This window comes from Dermacentor andersoni, chromosome 2 (assembly GCF_023375885.2).
Source record: "Dermacentor andersoni chromosome 2, qqDerAnde1_hic_scaffold, whole genome shotgun sequence".
Lineage (NCBI taxonomy): Eukaryota > Metazoa > Arthropoda > Arachnida > Ixodida > Ixodidae > Dermacentor > Dermacentor andersoni.
The window spans coordinates 40,439,331-40,458,694 of record NC_092815.1 but is presented as its reverse complement, the minus strand read 5'-3'; the positions used below and the strand labels follow the sequence as shown (position 1 = coordinate 40,458,694).

General features: G+C 43.3%; 1 protein-coding gene across 1 annotated transcript in view; it reads left to right on the top strand.

The window, feature by feature from the left end:
- LOC126542405 (formimidoyltransferase-cyclodeaminase-like) overlaps nucleotides 1-17,790 on the top strand; it is a 37,438-nt gene extending 19,648 nt beyond the window's left edge. Inside the window, exons 11-13 of the mRNA XM_050189464.3 lie at nucleotides 2,599-2,737; nucleotides 13,019-13,114; nucleotides 15,347-17,790. Of these exons, the coding sequence (XP_050045421.1) occupies nucleotides 2,599-2,737; nucleotides 13,019-13,114; nucleotides 15,347-15,433 (322 nt within the window). The 3' untranslated portion in view covers nucleotides 15,434-17,790. The remainder of the gene's footprint in view (nucleotides 1-2,598; nucleotides 2,738-13,018; nucleotides 13,115-15,346) is intronic.
- Nucleotides 17,791-19,364: the final 1,574 nt, after the last annotated feature.

Here is a 19,364-nt window from a genome sequence, read left to right as displayed (position 1 = left end):
GCAGCCGCAGGCTTTTGCGCTCATGTGTTACAGGAGTGTAGCATGCTGTCGAATTTTTAAATCAATGTTGGCTATATTAATTACTGACCCTTCACTATCGGAGCGCACACAGTCGACCTGCATACTTTAAAGTATCTTTGTTCCTGTTACATCCCACCAAAACTGACATAGAGCTGCATTATTGCTGTCTCTATTCCTTAGGAAATGAGTTGCGTCGGGGCCACCAAAGATACAAGGCAGCATGCTTGAATACCAGTGCTTCTCATTTAGAAAAATGTGTCATTCATGCTTACTGGGATGCAAATAAGTTTATTATTATTATTGTTATTATTATTATTATTATTATTAGTATTATTGTTGTTGTTGTTGTTGATGTTGTTGTTGTTGTTGTTGTGGTTGTTGTTGTTTTTATTGTTATTATTATTATAGATTGTAAGCATCCATGCAGTCGTCATCATTTATCGCCATTCAAAATTCCCCCCTCCTTGAAAAAAAAATCAGGATTTGAACCTGCCCACGAATACCCCAAAATTTGTGTGCCTGCATTGTGTCAGATTATTCGTGCCTGATTTCATTTTTGCCATACACGTGCAAATTTGCAACAGAAGGAATGCAGTAGCAGACTCATCACACAAATAAAGCAGGCCTTCTCAATCATAGCTACCATTTAGCACACTAAGAATGACAGTGATGCCATCTGTCACAGTAGTGGCGTACAGAAACTCGTAGTGAACTCTTTCTGTTTGTACAAAGTTAAGTGGAATACATTCCAATGCTTCAGGCTCAGTCACAACTGAGGAAGTCATGTTTTTTCTTGTTTCTTTACAAGGGGATGTGAGGCTGCAATTTAACTTTGGAACCATTGCATGGATGTTTATAAAAATTTATAGGTTTATGTATCTTCTTGTCTTAATTAAATATACTAAATTACATTAATACAGATGAAATATAAAAGAAGTTATAGCTGTTATACAGACCAATTAGGCTTGTCACTTTAGGAAAACTATCATTTCAGAAATGATGAAGACACACTGATTGTTTTTGTCAGGTATCTTCTAGGGCGGGTTATATAGTACAGGATAAGGCCAGGTGTGCGCTTCTCATTAAATTTCTGTGACAATGTCATCACTTTGAGGCTAAGTTCAATTTTTGTTGTTGTCACTATATGTCATATATGCAATAATATCTTTTTGTTAACAAAAATTTAGAAATATAGAAAGTACGTTATCTTGTTCCTGAGAAAATTTCAGCCCAGAAACTACTTTGAAAGCAGGTTTCGGCGGAGCAGTTTGGAAGTGATAGCTTTCCTAAACGTTGTGTTCGGCCAAAAATTGTGAACTGAGAAAAATAAGCTCAAATATTTAAGAACATAGTATTTTATTTTAAGGCCAAAAATAATTATTCAACCTGCTCTATATGTTGGACCCACCTCTTCAATTTGAACTAGCTCTGCAGCAATTGCTTTAAGTAATCTTCGTTTTTTTTATTTCAGCTTTAGAGCAGTCCAGTACCCTTGTCCGTGCTCATAGTCAAGGGTGCCGCAGCCAGAATCGTACCTTTCATTTTAAGTTTTTACTTCGCGATCTCCTGTACACTCGATGGAAAGTCTCTAATGATTAAAATGTGCGAAAAGCAAACTTTCTAAATCGGGCATTCACTTTGCATTTGGTTTCTTGCCCGCTCTATGGCCCTCGATGGCGAGCGCGTCCCACCTCAATGAGAAGAGAATTCATTTGCTTCTTTTCTACGGTGCAGATTGCGGCCAAACTTGGTGATGAGCTTTTTTCTACATCTAGAAATCCAAAATAAACAAAATTGGGAAATGTGCTTTTCTGGCAAAAATCATGATTTCAACCCCACATCCACTCTTAAGGTTTTTTTATCCAAGAAAATTTTTAAAAAGTTACTATTTCCCCCTTCACTTAAAACATGACTGCCTTATATTTTCCTTTGGTTTCTTGGAAAACACGGGGAATGCGGAAGATGGAAATTCAAGACGATGAGCAAAACGTGAACAAGGTAAAAGCAGGAGCCAACGTTTCGACAAGTGGACTTGTCTCCAAGGCCTTGAAGGCCTTCAAAGCCAATGTTTCCACAAGTGGACTTGTCTTCTTCAAGGCCTTGAAAGCCTTCAAGGCCTTGAAGGCCTTCAAAGCCTTGAAGAAGACAAGTACACTTGTCGAAACGTTGGCTCCTGCTTTCACCTTGTTCACGTTTTTCTCATCATCCTTTGGTTCCTTGACACTTTACCTCTTAAATTCAAGTAACATATGGGGAGTCAATCATGAAGTGATCTGCTTTACTTCAGCCACATTCACCCCACAATAGTCAAAGCAGTTCAGAGTACTTGCATAAGTTCAATTTCTCGTCCTCCTATTTTAATTTTATTGTTTCTTAGTTGCATGCAGTCCATGTTAACCATTTTCTTAGCCCCTCCATTTTCCCAGTAGCCTGACACATTAGAAGGAGATCTCTGTCACTTTTCTGATTACCTAACAATTTCTCTTTGCTACAAAGTGCATCCCGTTGGCGAATTTCTTAGTCTCTTGGCTGATGTGGAGACTAATTGGGTCACACCATGACTGGTGTCATGTGCAGCCGTGAGGCTGCAATGCAGGCTGGCTTAAAAAAGGCCATTGCTGTCCCACTGGGGGTGGCTCGGTCTGTCAGCAAGCTGTGGGACACCGCCAGGGAGCTGGCCTCCATCATCAACATCGGGGCAAGAGCAGATTTGCAGGTAAGTTACTTTCCCTATGGGCAATGAGCACCGAAAATTCGCATATCAACAGCACCACTATAATATGCAGCCTGGAGAGTGGAGGAAACAGTTTTCAGTAGCGCACGGTGCGATTTCACATCAGCAATGCTCACGTTAATGTGTCCAGCTCCTGGACTATCTGAAAACTGACGTACCAGAACATAGGAGCTCATGCGCTCCTCACAAAGTGCATGGCCATGGACAGAGCTTCTGTGCACACTGGGTTAAAGTAGACGTTGATACAGGTGCACATATGTTTAAAACTGATGGTAGCGCTAAAAGGACGGACACAAGATGAAAAGACGACACGACGACGAGGAAACGCTACTGACAACTGGTTTATTTTTCGAAAAAGTTCTATATTTAAAAGAATCACAACACATGCACACAACCGAACTGCACCAGCCTTCTTTATCGCAATATCGAAAACATGCACGCGAAGTGAAATGATAAAACATTCGAGCACCAAGAGGTGAACACATGACCAATTGAAGACAGCCATACGTTACGGTTTTTCAAATCTCCCCAGAAGTGTGCGCTCAGCCGAGTACAAATTTATTGAAGCATCGCTGATGCACAGACCCTCCTTCTTTTGTATGTGGAAAGCTTCCAGCAACACTCTAGCTTTAGAGCTTGCACTTCTACCCAGAACCTTTGCTTCTTTAAACCGTGGCACGCACTCGCAAACCATCACATGCGAAACTAAATTCGCAAGTTTGTCTTGTTTTGTTAAGTTTTGAGAGTGTTCCCTTAAGCGGTCATTGAGGCAACGCCCTGTCTGCCCGATATAGCACTTGCCGCAGGACAGGGGAATAAAGTATACCACTCCTAGGGCACACCTGACGAAGGTGTCTTCATGCTGCTTTTTGCAACCGCGTTGACCTTCACCGCAGATGCGGGGGCACAGCCTCGCCAACTTGTTTGGCTCAGAAAACACAAGCGGCACGTTGTGCCTATCGGCCACCTTTTTGAGGTTGTGTGAAACCTTGGTCATGTGTCCACCTCTTGGTGCTCGAATGTTTTATCATTTCACTTCGCGTGCATGTTTTCGATATTGCGATAAAGAAGGCTGGTGCAGTTCGGTTGTGCGCATGTGTTGTGATTCTTTTAAATATAGAACTTTTTCGAAAAATAAACCAGTTGTCAGTAGCGTTTCCTCGTCGTCGTGTCGTCTTTTCATCTTGTGTCCGTCCTTTTAGCGCTACCATCAGTTTTAAAGAATGCATCACCAACTAGCCCAGCACCAAGTTTTATTGAAGTATATTTCTAGTACAGTGGGCCCATCTTTTTGTGTGTTTTCTCCTTCGGCGTCTCACGTCACGTCACCCTCGTTCATCAACCTTCTTCTGAGTCACATCGTCAATGCCACTTGCTGCGCACGACGCCTAGCCTTCTGCCTTCGGAAAGGCTGGATCCCGAATGAAGTTGTCGCGCTCTTCGGCCCGATCAAGCCTTCCTGGGCCCATGTTAAAAGACTGTGCAAGATTCTCGGAGCAGAGATCTGGCGCCAAGTAAGGCTCTTCCAAGACTGGCTACACCTGGCCTGCAATACCCAATACCCAGAGTGGCTCGCTGCACGGATGTATCGCACCTTCAAGTCCCAGGCTGCTCAAATCACAGAGGTAAATTGGTCCTTCTTACTTAAGCACCTTCTCAGTAATGTTGCAAGGAATGAGCGTGCTCCCAAGAAGGCAGTTGTGGTTGTAGGGGATGTCACGATCCCCGAGAATGTTCAGCAAGTTTTGCAAAAAGGGCCAAAATACGCTGTTGATTCATTTGTGCCAGTGCACGACCTGCTCGCTACCAATAGAAACATCGCCCAGAAGGTCAAAGGAGAAGACCGTGAGAGGTGCCTTCTTGAGGGAGTAGACAGCATCGCAAACTTTGTTCCCGACACGGCCAGTCGTACCTCGAGACGTGCGTTAGACGGGATTGTCGCATATTTCAAGGAACACAAGCTCTCTCTTTTACAAGCGGACAAAGACGGAGGCTTCGTCGTCATGCAAGCGGGCATGTACAAGGAAAAAGCCTTGCAAGCAGTAGAGAAGAACTTTGCGCGAGTGAAGAAGAGCGACGTGCGTGTAAAAACCAGGTTCACGAACTTCTGTAAAGAGTTGAACCTGACAAAATTAGGCAATGATATCTCCAATTGCAGAGGTAACTCCTTGAATACTTTCTTCACAGCAAAAACTCACAAACCTGGCATCCCTTTTAGGACCATTATTAGTGAGAACGGAACCTGGCAGCAATGTGTCAGCCGCTTTCTACTAAGTAAGCTTAAGTCGATTAAAGTGAACGATCCCTTCCTGACCAAAAAATCCCAAGAAGTTACAAACTTTCTCCAGAATAACCGCCGTGTCGGTTATGCTTTCTCTGTGGATGTTGAGGATTTATTTTATTCCGTCCCTCAACCTGAACTCTTAGTTGCAGTGAAGGAGGCTGTCGAAAATTCAGGCGAACTCTCTTTTCAGTCCACAGCAGCTGTGTCTCTTGATGATTTTTTAAAGCTTTTAGAATTTTATCTGAGTGTCACTTTTATCCTTTTTGACAAGCAGCCTTTTCTGCAGCGCAATGGCATTTGTATAGGGTCCTGTGTTGCACCTATCTTGTGCGACATCTTTTTAGCTCATGTTGATCGCCTTTTGGATCGAGATTTTATTGCAGGCCCGGTTTTAAAAGTTTTTAGGTTTGTCGATGACTTTTTGATCTTTTTAAAAGATCGTAATGACTTTTCTTTTGAAGATTCTGTACGACAGGTCTTAATTACCTTTAATGACCATGGTAAAGGCCTGGCTTTTACCCATGAACTTCTGCAAAATGGCGAGATACGTTTTTTAGACCTCAGGCTGAGGATAACTAAGGGACACACCTGTTGGGCGTATTTCCCACGTGCAAAGAAAGAACTTTTGCCCTATGAATCTTCTCATTCAAAGACTGTGAAAAGAGCAATTGCATCGCTCGGCATGGAATCGGCGCTTCAAAAGTCGTGCCCGCACGAAATGCTTTTTAGCTTTGACTATCAGGTTCGCAGGCTATTGGCCGCAGGCTTCCCTTGCTCGGTCCTCGTAGCTGTCGCTGAAACCCTCCTCAAGAAATTTGGCCCCCGACGAATGAAGGCTGCACCTGAACGCGTGAAGACCAAACCTGAGGTGATGCCTTAAATTCATAAGGTTTCACACAACCTCAAAAAGGTGGCCAACAGGCACAACGTGCCGCTTGTGTTTTCTGCGCCAAACAAGTTGGCGAGGCTGTGCCCCCGCATCTGCGGTGAAGGTCAACGCGGTTGCAAAAAGCAGCATGAAGACACCTTCGTCAGGTGTGCCCTAGGAGTGGTATACTTTATTCCCCTGTCCTGCGGCAAGTGCTATATCGGGCAGACAGGGCGTTGCCTCAATGACCGCTTAAGGGAACACTCTCAAAACTTAACAAAACAAGACAAACTTGCGAATTTAGTTTCGCATGTGATGGTTTGCGAGTGCGTGCCACGGTTTAAAGAAGCAAAGGTTCTGGGTAGAAGTGCAAGCTCTAAAGCTAGAGTGTTGCTGGAAGCTTTCCACATACAAAAGAAGGAGGGTCTGTGCATCAGCGATGCTTCAATAAATTTGTACTCGGCTGAGCGCACACTTCTGGGGAGATTTGAAAAACCGTAACGTATGGCTGTCTTCAATTGGTCATGTGTTCACCTCTTGGTGCTCGAATGTTTTATCATTTCACTTCGCGTGCATGTTTTCGATATTGCGATAAAGAAGGCTGGTGCAGTTCGGTTGTGCGCATGTGTTGTGATTCTTTTAAATATAGAACTTTTTCGAAAAATAAACCAGTTGTCAGTAGCGTTTCCTCGTCGTCGTGTCGTCTTTTCATCTTGTGTCCGTCCTTTTAGCGCTACCATCAGTTTTAAAGAATGCATCACCAACTAGCCCAGCACCAAGTTTTATTGAAGCACATATGTTATCGTTCAAAGTGTCATACCATTTTCGTGGAGTCCTTACTGGATGGCTCCAGCATATTTTAGTTGCACACTAAAACTGCCGTAGTGCTTCCTGGCCAGTGTTGGTTCCCCACTAGCACTGTGGGCAATGTGCGACTTGCAAATTGCAAGTGGCTGTTCTGTGCTTTCGGTCTGTCTCATGGCCAGCTACATGATCAGGCACTCAACGTCCATTCCAGTTTCAATATGCACAATATACCTAAGGTGCTAGCTTTTGTTGAAGTTGGCAGTTTTCAAAAACTTTTGCGTCTAGCTGTTCTAGGAAAATAGACTAGCGTTCTTAGCAGGAAGGACAAGCAATCAAAAGCCAGCCAACGGCATTAAAGGCCAACTGCAACAAAATCTTGGGATAGCATAAAAAGCCTCGTTTCTTGTAGTCTAGATATGGAGTAGTCTGCGTGAAAAATTTTGTGTTTGAAATATGAGTGGCTGCATTACAAAAAGCTTGAAACAGCCTATGTTTCTGATTTTACAAAAAATGTTCATTGCCGTTAGCGTGTGCCAGCAATGATGCAGAACCAATGAGTGAGTGAGTGTGAACTTTATTTAGGTCCTGAGGAGAAAGAATTAAATCAATCTGGCGGCTCCACCTAGGTCGGGGCCAATAGACAGAGTCCTTGAGTGACGGCCAGGGCCCTCTGGACAGCCTTGAGCTGAGCGATGAGCTCTGTGCTTCTGAGCGCTGAGTCCCAGGAGGACTGATCAGGAAAGGAGGAGGAAAAATTTTTCGCCCTAACCTATGATTTGAAGTGATTTCGTGGTATGACACAAGCGGGTCTTTGTTGTCTAGGTCCCTTCAGGCTGGGTCAAAGCGAGGGGGCGGGCCGCAGATGCGGAATGCAAGTTCTCGCGCCAGTTGGTGTGCCCACTCGTTCAGATTACAGTCAGGACATCCGGAAATGTTGCCCATGTGGGCCGGGAACCATGTGATGTGTAGGGACATGAGGTTGTAATCTCCCGTTTCTTGGAAGAAGATTTTGTTGACAACCGTAGCTGCTTTCCAAGAGACGAGGGCTGCCAAGAAGGTACTAATGGCTGTTCTTGAGTCCGAGTAAATGATGGAGGCTTCTTTGTAGCTTCGAAGGGCCACTGCGATGGCCATTTCTTCTGCTTCATGAGTGGAGTTGGTAACTACCGTGGATGCGTTGACGAATGAGCCATGGGCATCCACCCCGGAGACTGCGTGAGCACCTTCATTCTAATATCTGGCCATGTCAACAAAGAGGACTTCCATTTCGTTACATATTATGTTGTTGAGGATTGCCTTGGCTCTTGCTTTTTTGTTCCCTTCGTTGTGAGTCGGGTGTATGTTTCTTGGGATTGGATCAACTTTTATTGCCCTCTTGGTGTTTGTGCATAGTTGCGACTTCTCTGGTGGCATAAAGAGGGGCTGTATGCCTGCTTCTAGTAAGATCTCGGTGCCCACCTTTTTGAGTGAGAGCCGACTAATTTGGGCGTTTCGCTGTGCCTCAAATAATTCGGTTGCCATGTTGTGTAGCCCCAGTTGGAGGAGTCGTTCCATGCTAGTGTTGCTAGGGAGGCTTAGGACCTCTTTTAATCCTGTTCTGATTAGTGTTTTGATTTTGTTCAGCTCCGTCTTCTTCCACTTGAGGAAGGTTACGCACAGGTTACGTGGCTGATCAGGAAGGCGTGAAGTGCTTTCATGAGGTTGTCCTCTTTCAGTCCGTCCCTTTTGGTGGCGACCCGTGATATGACCCTGGTGAAATTCAGGGCGCTCTTTTTGATGCGTTTTAGTATACCTCCGCGTTGTCACTGCTGCAAGCCCCAATGACCATGCCCAGGACCTTGATTGTGGTACACCTGGGGATGTTTCCTCCATCCCTGGTGTGTAGATGAACAGGGAGGGAGCTAAGGGGCTGTCTCTTCCTGGTGCCTTGTTTGCACAGGAGGAGTGCTGATTTGCTAGGGGAGAGCTTCAATCCCGTGTTTGTAAGGAAAGCTTCCGTGGTGTCTAGCACTTGCTGTAGGTTCTGTTCCAGAGTGCCTAGTAGGCCGTTCGCAGACCAGATGGTGACGCCGTCCACATAAATCGTGTGCCCTACACCCGAGACTTTCAAGAGCTTCTTGGAGAGATCGTGCATTGAGATGTTCAAAAGTAGTGGCGAAAGCAGTGATCCTTGCAGCGTGCCGATGTTGCCTAGCCTGTGCTTTCTGCTTCTGATTTGTCTGACATTTATGGTGGCCATTCTATTAGCCAAAAACAATCTTACAAAGTTATGGAAATTAACTCCAAGATTTATTTTGTTGAGATTGTGTTCATGCCTGACCGTGTTGAAGGCCTTGGTAGAGTCGAGCACCAGGATGCCTTTTACATCCCTGGATTTGTTGTCTATGACAGCGCTCCTGATGAGTAGTACGGTGTCCTACGTGGATAGTGATTTTCTGAAACCTATGAGATTGTGGCGGAATAGGCCGTTCTCTTCAATGTGCTCTCCAATTCTATTGTGGATAGCATGTCCCGTGACCTTCCCGAGACACGACGTAAGGGAGATGGGTCTCAAATTCTCTGTATGGAGCAGTTTTCCGGGTTTGGGAATGAGGACTACATTGGCAGTTCGCCATACGTGCGACACCCAGCCTTCAGCCCATACTTCATTAATTTTGCTCGTAATGATTTGTATGGCTTTGTCATCTAGATTACTGAGTAGTTTGTTTGTGAGTCCATCTGGGCCAGGGGCCGAGCGTCCGTTTAGGTTGTGAAGAGCGTGCGCATTCTCTGAGACTTTGAAAGGACAATCCAGCGACAGTTGAGGTGTCCCCTTGTACTTGCATCTCGGGTCATCCCACGGGACAGATTTGCGCTCTACCGGAAGGTAGATATCTGCCAGGGCATCAGCAAAGTCCCACGGACTTGTGCCCTCTTTCGTGTTGAGATGAACAAGCCTTTCGATAGTTAGCTGGACATTACTCGTGGTCGGTTTGTTGCTGTCGGCAAATACGTGCTTAAGGAGGCTCCACTTGCTGCCCCTTCTCATTTTACCGTCCGCTTCGTTACACACCTCGTCCCATTGCTGCGAACTCAACTATCTGGAGTGCTCTTCGATCTCTTTGTTGATTGCCGTTAATTTAGACAGAATCCAGAACCTAAGGTACCGGTGCTCATCACAACCAGGTGCAACAAGGAGACCAAAATGCACCTGGGCACCTAGTTGGGACACTGCAATCAGCACACATGCACATTTACGGGAACTGAATCATGTCTGCTTACTACCAGGTGCCTGCTTCATCTGCCTATGTCCCACTTAAAGGCTGTTAACGAAAAAAAAATATTTGGTGATTAACAGCCCTGCGGCTTTGGCAAGATTGCTTCAACAATATCTGCTACTACTCATTTGTAACCAACTTAGCCAAAGCAAAATTTTGTTGCAGTTGGCATTGAAGGCCTAAAACTCTGGTGCATTGCTGTGCCTCTTAAATAATATGACAAGGTCTTTTGGGGCTCATACCTCTTCAGCCATTCCTGCTCTGTGGCATAGCTGAGTAGTGTAGTAAAGTTGTAAAAGCCTGCTGCTGACTTCAAACAATTTGTAGGCTTCTAGGCAAGACATGTGTGTGCTGTACATGGTGAAGATGTACATTGCATAAGGAATATCTCAGCACACACAGCCTATATAAATACAATTGCTACAGGCCTCTGCATGCAGCTTCATAGGCTGATCATCTTGTGATTACGGCAAGCAGGAGAAAAATTATGATCACATAGAAAAGGCAGAAAAGTAGACTAGAACGCTGTCACAGTAACTGTACATTTAGTAAAATTTCACTTAATATAAGCATGAGCATTACCACCCATTGGGTGTGCATGCTTTCCATTGCTAAGAGACAGTATAGAAAATGTGGTAAGGCACCTGCAAGTGTGTAGTACAGCGAAATGGCACTGTCACGATTCGGCATTATTCGAGTCGGTGAAGCACCGATCAAAGGGCGCCAAAAGGTTGTGGGAATAGGAACTGGCGAGCAAAACGGGTATTGCCAGCCACTCGGGCAAGAGGCCAAAAAAATGTCAAAGGCCGGTTTAGAGATTATTTTTTTGTTGTTGGCGCGACTGTGACGCCCCGACAGATTTTTATAGGAATCCCTGCATATTCTCTGCCTCACACATGCATTGAGAAGCTTGCTAAAACGGCAGGGGTGTGAAAAGCCCGAAATATGTGGTGTCTCTGTACAATCCCGTGCCCATGAATGGCTGACAGTATATGTGTGTCAGAGGGTTTGGCGCCATATGGCCGGTTGCCGTCATTTCTTCCGTGTTTGTGAACGGACAATAGAGGCCCGCCACGGACTCAAGGGTGTGCGTGTGTGGTGCAATGCAAGTGCGCCACCTCTAACAGCAAGAGGGAGTCATCCGTTGCCTCGTCCCTAATTAAAAGGGGCACGGCCAATGCCTTGGGAGAAGCTGTGACACAATTGGGTGAACTTGCTTGGATCGTCACCAATATCTGCTGTTCCCTGATGCAGGGAACTGGGGGAAGGAGAAGTTATTTAAATGCAGGTTTTAGACCGAGCTAAGCAGTCCAGAAGCTGAACCTATGATCTGCTGAGAAGCGTCGAGGGGCTAGTGGCGTCCAGTATCGCCTGGGCCGCCTAGCCGCGTCTGAACTGCGAGTGACTAGTTGACGTAAGAGACGACAAACCAGTGTCTGCAACAAAGCTCACGGTAGTTCCCCTCATATTAGCTCAGCCTGCTCAAGGGACATCGTCACATCTAAACTCCCGGGTAACCCAGCACAGCAATCACATCAACTGCAATGAGATTGGCTCGCCTGCGTTCTTCGGGAAAGCTCTGCCATTGACTCCACGCTTTATGGACTTTCTGCTGCTGCCCGGCCATGCGTGTGCCATCATTCATTTTCTTTTGAACTCTGTTTAGTGGACCACCGTTAAGTGTATTGTTGTGTAGTGTTAATTTTTACATCCACTGTTAATTGCTCATTGTATTTCTTTTGTCGTCATCATTGATCTATATTAAGTGCATGTGTGTTGGTGTTCTTGTGTTTTTGTGTTTCCTTTAATTTGTGTATTGTTGTCAGTCCATACATATTTTTTTTCTCTCTTTCTGTTGACTTTGACTCCTTTGCTGTGTTCGCTTGAGTATGGAATGACCAACCGGCTTGTATACCCCGTCGATGACTTTGCACCGACAGCGGACAGGTGACAAGCCATGACAGGCACACATGTTTGAGTTAGTGTTAGGCAGAATGATAGAAATCGATTATTCACCAAGCTGTAAACTGACGTCAAACAAAAGTTGACATTTCAAGAAGGCACATCCTAATTAAACATTTTATTACTTTCATTTATAGACCTCTTCAATGAGAGCTCCCTGGATTTAATCAAAATCTATGCTAGACTGTTGCAATCATGTTTGTGCATCTGCTTGGAACACCAGAAGACCACAGCACCTGCCTCTTGTGCCTGCTTGCAACAAAAACCGTGCTCTCACTCCTGAACGTAAATAGTGGCAATGTGTATAAGAAGCACTCTGGACTGGTGACTTGGTATCACACTAAGTTGCAGATTTTCGGTCAAGGTGACATTTAGTTATCAAAAATTTAATTTTTGCCAAAGCGGTCAGTACGTAATGGCAGTATGGTACATGAAAGCAAAACTCACAGCAGCTTTGCCAAGGAAATATGCTATGATGAACTTTCATTACATTGAAGCAGTATATGCCTGTGTATAGTGCGTCAGAATGTGCATTCTTGTTTATTACACAAGTCATTTGGTTTTTATTGGAATGAACAATAAGATAACCTGAACATTTGCTGTGTTCAAGGCTAAGTGAGCATGTGTTATCATCTGTTTCAACTCTTTTATTTGCATTTTGAGCATATTTTATGACATATTGTCAAACAAGCTCATTATTACTTGTGCAGTGCTCATCACCACAGTTATAAGTGTGTTCAGTTAAATTGCATGATTTTTGTATATTATGATTGTATGTGCTTCCTGATGGCATTTTCCGAGCAATGCTAACTGTTAAATAGCTTCAACTGCCTCAATTACCCCTTGTAAAAGCAAACAACTCAGCCACAACTCATTTTAGTGATGTGAGGCATATCTGTGAAAACAGCAGTAATTCAGCCATTGATGGGCAGTCACCAAAAAAGCTGCAGTCAATCTTTTCATGCATGCGTGCATGCACACGCGTGCAAGCACACACACACACTGAATCCAGGAAAAACGAAAAACACAAACAACAAGCATTGAGACCCCAAAAACATCGTAAACTTTGCCGTGCTCAATTTCAGGTTGGTGCACGCTGCCTTGAAACTGGTGTGTTTGGAGCCTACTGGAATGTCATCCTGAACTGCCAAGGACTACAGGACGAGGCTTACAGAGATGAGGTACCTTGTTTGTATATGTGCCTTTTATGTTCTTTTGTTGTGGATTAGGACAAAGGACAAGAACAGCGTACAGAAGTGCTGCAGCTTGTCACATTTATTCTGAAACTATAAACACAGAAAAGGGAACGAATCACAACTGATGCAGATCATGCTTCATCTACAAGAAAATCAAAGAGGCAAAAGGCAAGAACCAGATTATAGCTCATCACAAATATTATGCATCGATATGCAGTACAACTCGCAACATCTGTAGTTCCCTCACTGATAGGAATATGTACGGCCTGCTGACGCACATACAGTTGGTAGGTGCCAGTTTTGCCATTTCAGCTATGCAACAGTCTTGTCCCTCGTCCTAATTTATGCTGAAAGAACAATGGTGTCTCAAGTACCTCATTTACTCACCTTTCTACATTATGTGCTTTATTATACTTTGCTTTTTGTGTACAGGAAAGGAGCGCTACTTGTAGCCTTCTTTAAATGTTCAGAGACAATCTTTAGTTTTTTTTACCTAAAACTGGGTTGCACACATGGCCTTAGTAATTGTGTACTTGTGCACTATGTGTTTCTGGGAAAACCTTAAAGAGGAGAATTATTTGAGCTGTATAAGACGATGAGCAAAATGTGAACAAGGTGAATGCAGGAGCCAACGTTTCGACAAGTGGACTTGTCTTCTTCAAGGCAGGCCCTTGAGGCCCTTGAGGCCCTTGAGCTGTATAAGTAACTTAGCCTTCTGCAGTATCAAAAAAAGGCCATTCGTACCATGAGGGGAGGCTCAATAAACCAGTAACAATGCAAAAGCGAAAGGCAGATGGTACTACTGCCTTGAATTTCCCACAAATGCTCACCGTGACATCATAGATTTTGACGGATAATGTTTTATCGGTAAAGATGGGCTGCATTGTATTATAAATGACCTAAAGGCTAAACTTAGCAACTTTCAAGATGTCTGACTGAGCCACAGTGACCTAAATACGAGAATATGCTTTGAAATTTCTGATGTCACGTTGATGCACTGGTGCTGGGGTTTCAGTGCAAAATGTTAAAAATGGCGCTTTGACCTTCATTTTCTCATTGAGGAATCAACCTATCAACCAAACTCTAAACTGACAAATTTAGTGTTTTGAAAGAATGCTTTAGCAGTCTAAACTGATTTAGTGCTTCTCTTTAGTGTCTCTTTAAGTGATAATTGGAACACAGTACAGCAGTGATTAAGATCGTTTTTTTGGCAACACATCATTTCCAATGGCACACATCAGGCTTTTCATGATAATGTCTAGTAGATGGATTAAATAACTAGGATTTGTTAATGAACTTAGCAACATTACAGGCCAAATTGAAATTGAAAGCTTAAAGCCAACTAATATACAATGTACATATATGCATTACATAAAAGTTCTGTGCCTAGCACCGTTTTCAAGAAATGCGTACTAGATTGAGTGGCAAAATGACTTTCTGTTCAGCTCAACGCATTTCTAAAGTGTATTTATTTGCACTACAATACTTCATGTTGCAATGTGCCATACTGTCCCTGTACAATATGCTCCTGCAACATATACAGGGACACTATTATGCCATGGATTGCAACACCATCTCACAACAGAATTAAGTAGTCGGTTGCTCAAACAAGAAAATGGGTATTGCTTGTCAATGTACCTTGCCAAAATTGTGGCTTTTGAGAGCCAAGCGATTTAAAAAAAGTCAAAGTACTGGAAATCACTAAACTAATATCAGTTAGCTTCTGTTAGACTCATATAAACAACATTTAAAAAACAGCACAAAGCTTTTGCTGATACTTATGAGGCAAGATGATGTGAAGGAAAGGCCATTACTGGGGTGGTATTCTCGACACTGTCATATTTCGCTATGTCATCAAATTCTTCCATGTTGGCATTTTGATCCAATCAGAGACGGTGTAGCCATTCTGTTAGCTAATCAGAGCCGATGAGATTGCAAATTTGACAACATAGAGGAATTAGTGACCAGAATAGCAACAATGGTATTCTGGATGCCTCTGTCCACCGCTGTATTATGTAGGGCAGTAAGTCGATGAAATACGACAATTTGGTTCGTACAATTCTGGCAGCTGTCACCTTGGAGGTTCTGCTATCTGTTTTCACAACATGTCAGCTGGCTTTGTGTTCCATGCATGTGCAGCGTAGTCCCACTATTTCATTGCACGTTGTGTGGGGCCATTTCATGTTACACTAAAGCTCTCTTTGTCCTATGTTGCAGGTTTTGAAAGAAATCGAACAGTACCGGGAAGATGCAATAAAAGGTTGCGCTGATATACTCGGCATTCTAGAGAAGCGCATATCATAGGTGTGGAGATGCCCACCTACGCTACTTAAATCAAAGCATTCCTGAATTTTACTGTCAACGAGACATACTTTCGTGCATGTCTACATGTGAGAGACAAGTTTGGATCCTGTTTACAGTATGTTTATACATTTATACACTTTTATACCCTGTAGATTTACCCTATACACATGTATTGCATCTTACAAGGCTCCTTGGTCATAATTGGAATCATGTTAATGGATGCTTGAAGTGACAAAACATTTATATTTCCTGGGTATTTTGCGGTGAAAGGCTTGTAAAGTCTCACTTTTGTGATTGTAACGTGATAGTGAAACTTCTGTTCAGACAAAGTCTAGGATGGGCTATTTTGATTTTATGTTATCTGCAGGCATTGTTCCCTAAAGAGCTGTTTTTGCAACATTATAAATGTTGTTTAAAGCATATTATTTCAATCTTATTTTTCTTTAGCATCTTATTTTCTTTATTGCTGTTTCATGACATGTAATTTGCAAGAGTATTGTGTTTCTTAAACATTTCTGTTTGCATGCTTAAAGGACAAATGTTAATGAAGAATTTCTGCTTGAATCTAAGACATATACATTGGTCTCAGTGCATTTAGTGTTGTTGCAACAAAAATGTTGTAGCAGCACAAGTATATTGAATGTTTTGCTCATGGTTTGAAGAAATGGCAGCTTCGAAGAATTCTTATATGTACAATCAGTAAGTGGAGCTCTTCTTGTTGCAATATGAATGCATCGAAAGCTAAACTGAAAGCTGGTTAACTTGAAAATTCAGATAATTTCTGATGTCTGCACAGAACTGGTGAATGTATATTTAACTATGACATCCAAGTACACAAACTAATTGAACCGAGTGCCGCTTACTGATTGCATTAGCTAAACTAGGAATAAAGTACAAAGCATTTTTACCATGTCTTCATGTTCCTTCTAAGGAACTAAAGCACATATGAAAGCTGGGCTAATGAATTATCCTGTGAGTTATTTCAGAACTGAAATGTTCATCGTTCCAAAGAGGATGATTAAAAACAAATGTGAACCACTGAACAGAGGCCTTTGACACCTGCTGTGACACCTTGTTGCCAGCCTCATGAGCTAAGCACATGTTCCACTACAGAAGTGAAAGTACAGCTGTTAGAGTTTCCGTTACATTAGAGAAATGGCGATGATCTGCTTCTTAGTTCACAGCTTTCACACTACCATAGCTGAGGAGCACAAACATTCCATGTTTGTCAGTCTGTGATCCATGTATGCCACTTTGAAGTGGAGCGCATGGTTAAAAAATTCTGGACATGTGGTATGCTTGGGCATTAGGATAACTGATAAACATACCTGTCTGGCATGTCTGGCACAAAGCAGGACTGGCATTTTTATTACCCAGACTATGGTAGTGACAATAACTGGTTCACTGGCAGAGCAGCTAGACTGTGGGCAGGACCAACACATCCTAGATAACTTGCCATGCCTGCACATCATTTGAAATGAAGCCGTGAAGGCCCGTGTAAACAACAGAACACTACTATATTGGCATTTAGTTTGGTTCATCTTTACAAAGAATGGTCTACAGCTGAAACATTGGTCTTCCTAGGGGGCATTGTGTCACATGTTGCACTGGCTAGGTAGTTATCTGAGATGCTTTGGAAGGGCCTGCTCTCAAATGCCGTGTGGAAGAAATTCTGTGTGCAAAATTTTGGAGTTGAGATCAAGTAGCTGCATGTTTGGGACAACTACTCGGTGCTTGTGTTAATTTCTATAAGCATATTGTGCCTTAGACAAAGGCATCACGTGTACTGGCATGAACACAGCTATGAAATGGTGGAAAAGTACAAGCTTTAGCAAAGAAGTAGCATGGGTTTCCTCCAAATGAATAAATTAGTGACCATGAGTTGTCACATATACACTTTACATGTTACCACAGCTGTAGGTATCCGAGACTGTGGAGCTGCAAGCATTTTTTTACAGCATGCATTTACTGAAATTGCTGAAGTCATACTTTACTGTCTGTTTGTGGTGGTGAATTGTATATTAGGAATGTGTTGTCTTTCAAGGACATGTCCTGCCCTTCATATGTCATATCACTCCCGTGCTCAACAAGTACAATTTGTACCAAACCCACAAGCCACATGGAGACAGGTAGCAGGACTGTAGCAAAGGTGTGGTGAAAAATAATGGCATAATCATGTGGTTGTGAACAAAGTATAGTGCTGTATATCCTGAAAACACACTCCTGGTGATAAAGTATTTTGTCAAGCATGTTCCTATGTGTAGAGTGTCAGTGCTGTATGACCAAAGCTGTAAGCTGCTTTTTTTGTCACACTGTGTGATCAAATGTAGAAGCAATAAAGCTTGTAAAAAACATAAGCAGCCTATGTGAGTATTATTTGTGCGCTTTCCCACTTCCACCATTGTGCACAAATGTGTCCAGTATGCATGAGTGATTACCCACCATGGTTGCTTAGTGGCTATGGTGTTGGGCTGCTAAGTACGAGGTCGTGGGATCGAATCCCAGACACGGTGTCCGCATTTCGATGGGGGCGAAATGCAAAAACACCTGTCTACTTAGATTTAGGTGCAAGTGCATGTTGTGCAACACCTGTTGTGAGCCCACCTTCTCTTTCCCATCTCTCCCCTCTTCACATCTTCCATTCATCATGTCTTCTATAAGGAGATCCTTAGGGCTTCCACCTCCTAGGCTCCCTGCATAACCAAATAATGTGCTACGCACAGAAGCCAAGAACCTCTGTCGAACCTTGCACATATTCACTGTCGTCTGCAACATTGCTCTAAATTGTGCAGGAAACACAGCCGGTGGTACATGTCATTATGCATACTACTGCCTCAAGGTGCCTTTAAGGTTTGTTGTGGAAGTATGCATGTTCTCCAAGGGCAAATAAGCACATTCTTGATTTCCTCATTCAAGCATATTGAAGACTCAGAAATGCTCTCGTATTAGACACCCACTGAACTGGTTTGAATAAAGTCAGTCGCATTTATTAAGAGGAAAAGGTAAACATATGGTGGCTATCGGGAGATTATTATTTATTAGGTCTTCAGCGGTGTGTGTGTGCATGCATGTCTACGTCTTTCTAAACATTTTCTCAGCCTTTCTTGTGTTCCCTCCTTTTTTATTTGAATTTGCCTGTCTGCTCGAAAATTGTTTCAATTCGAAAAATTTTACTTCGGGAGGCGGCTATCAAAAGTTCAGATCTGGCAGACCAGCTCTGGGCCGTCCGGCAAGCCGAAGATGCCGCTCGAGTTCAAGGACTTCGAGCCGTCACCTGAGGCCACCACAGCAAGAACTGCCGGCCTATTCTTTAATAAGGTTTCTTCTTCTTCTTCGATATTATTGCGCAAGTTGTGTTCGCCTTCTGACACAGCCGCCTAACAGCGAAGCCACCTTTGCAGGCGAATACGAGGGTTGTGATTGCGCCAAAACAAAAATAAACCAGTTTAAAGACCAGCTTAAACTACACCATCCAAGCGTCATAAACGGTTCAATTGCTCCGTTTAGTAACAGTTGAGCCTCGCGGTATGTTCAGTTCCTGTTCATGTTATTATGCAAATTCGGTCAAACTGAACCTACTGTCAAGGCCATCTCGATCACTTCATCTGTTCTAGCATTTGGAAATTCAAATATTCCTGTTTGTAATAACTGAAGTTCACTGGTCTCAGTTATTCAGAACTTCTATGATTATTACATTTGAACGGAACAAGCTCGAGGGATAGAGAAAGCGGAAAAGCATATTAAATGCATAAAGCAGCATAAAGCTACAAACCAACCATAACAGCCAGAACAGTCTTCAGAAGAGAGGTGAGGCTTGACAGGACACAAGACGGGAACGGACCGTCCAACCATTTAGACCGAATCGCCAAAGCATAGCCGCTAAGTCCGGGAGACGGGTGACAAGTCTGTCTTACCTGATCTCATTTTACTT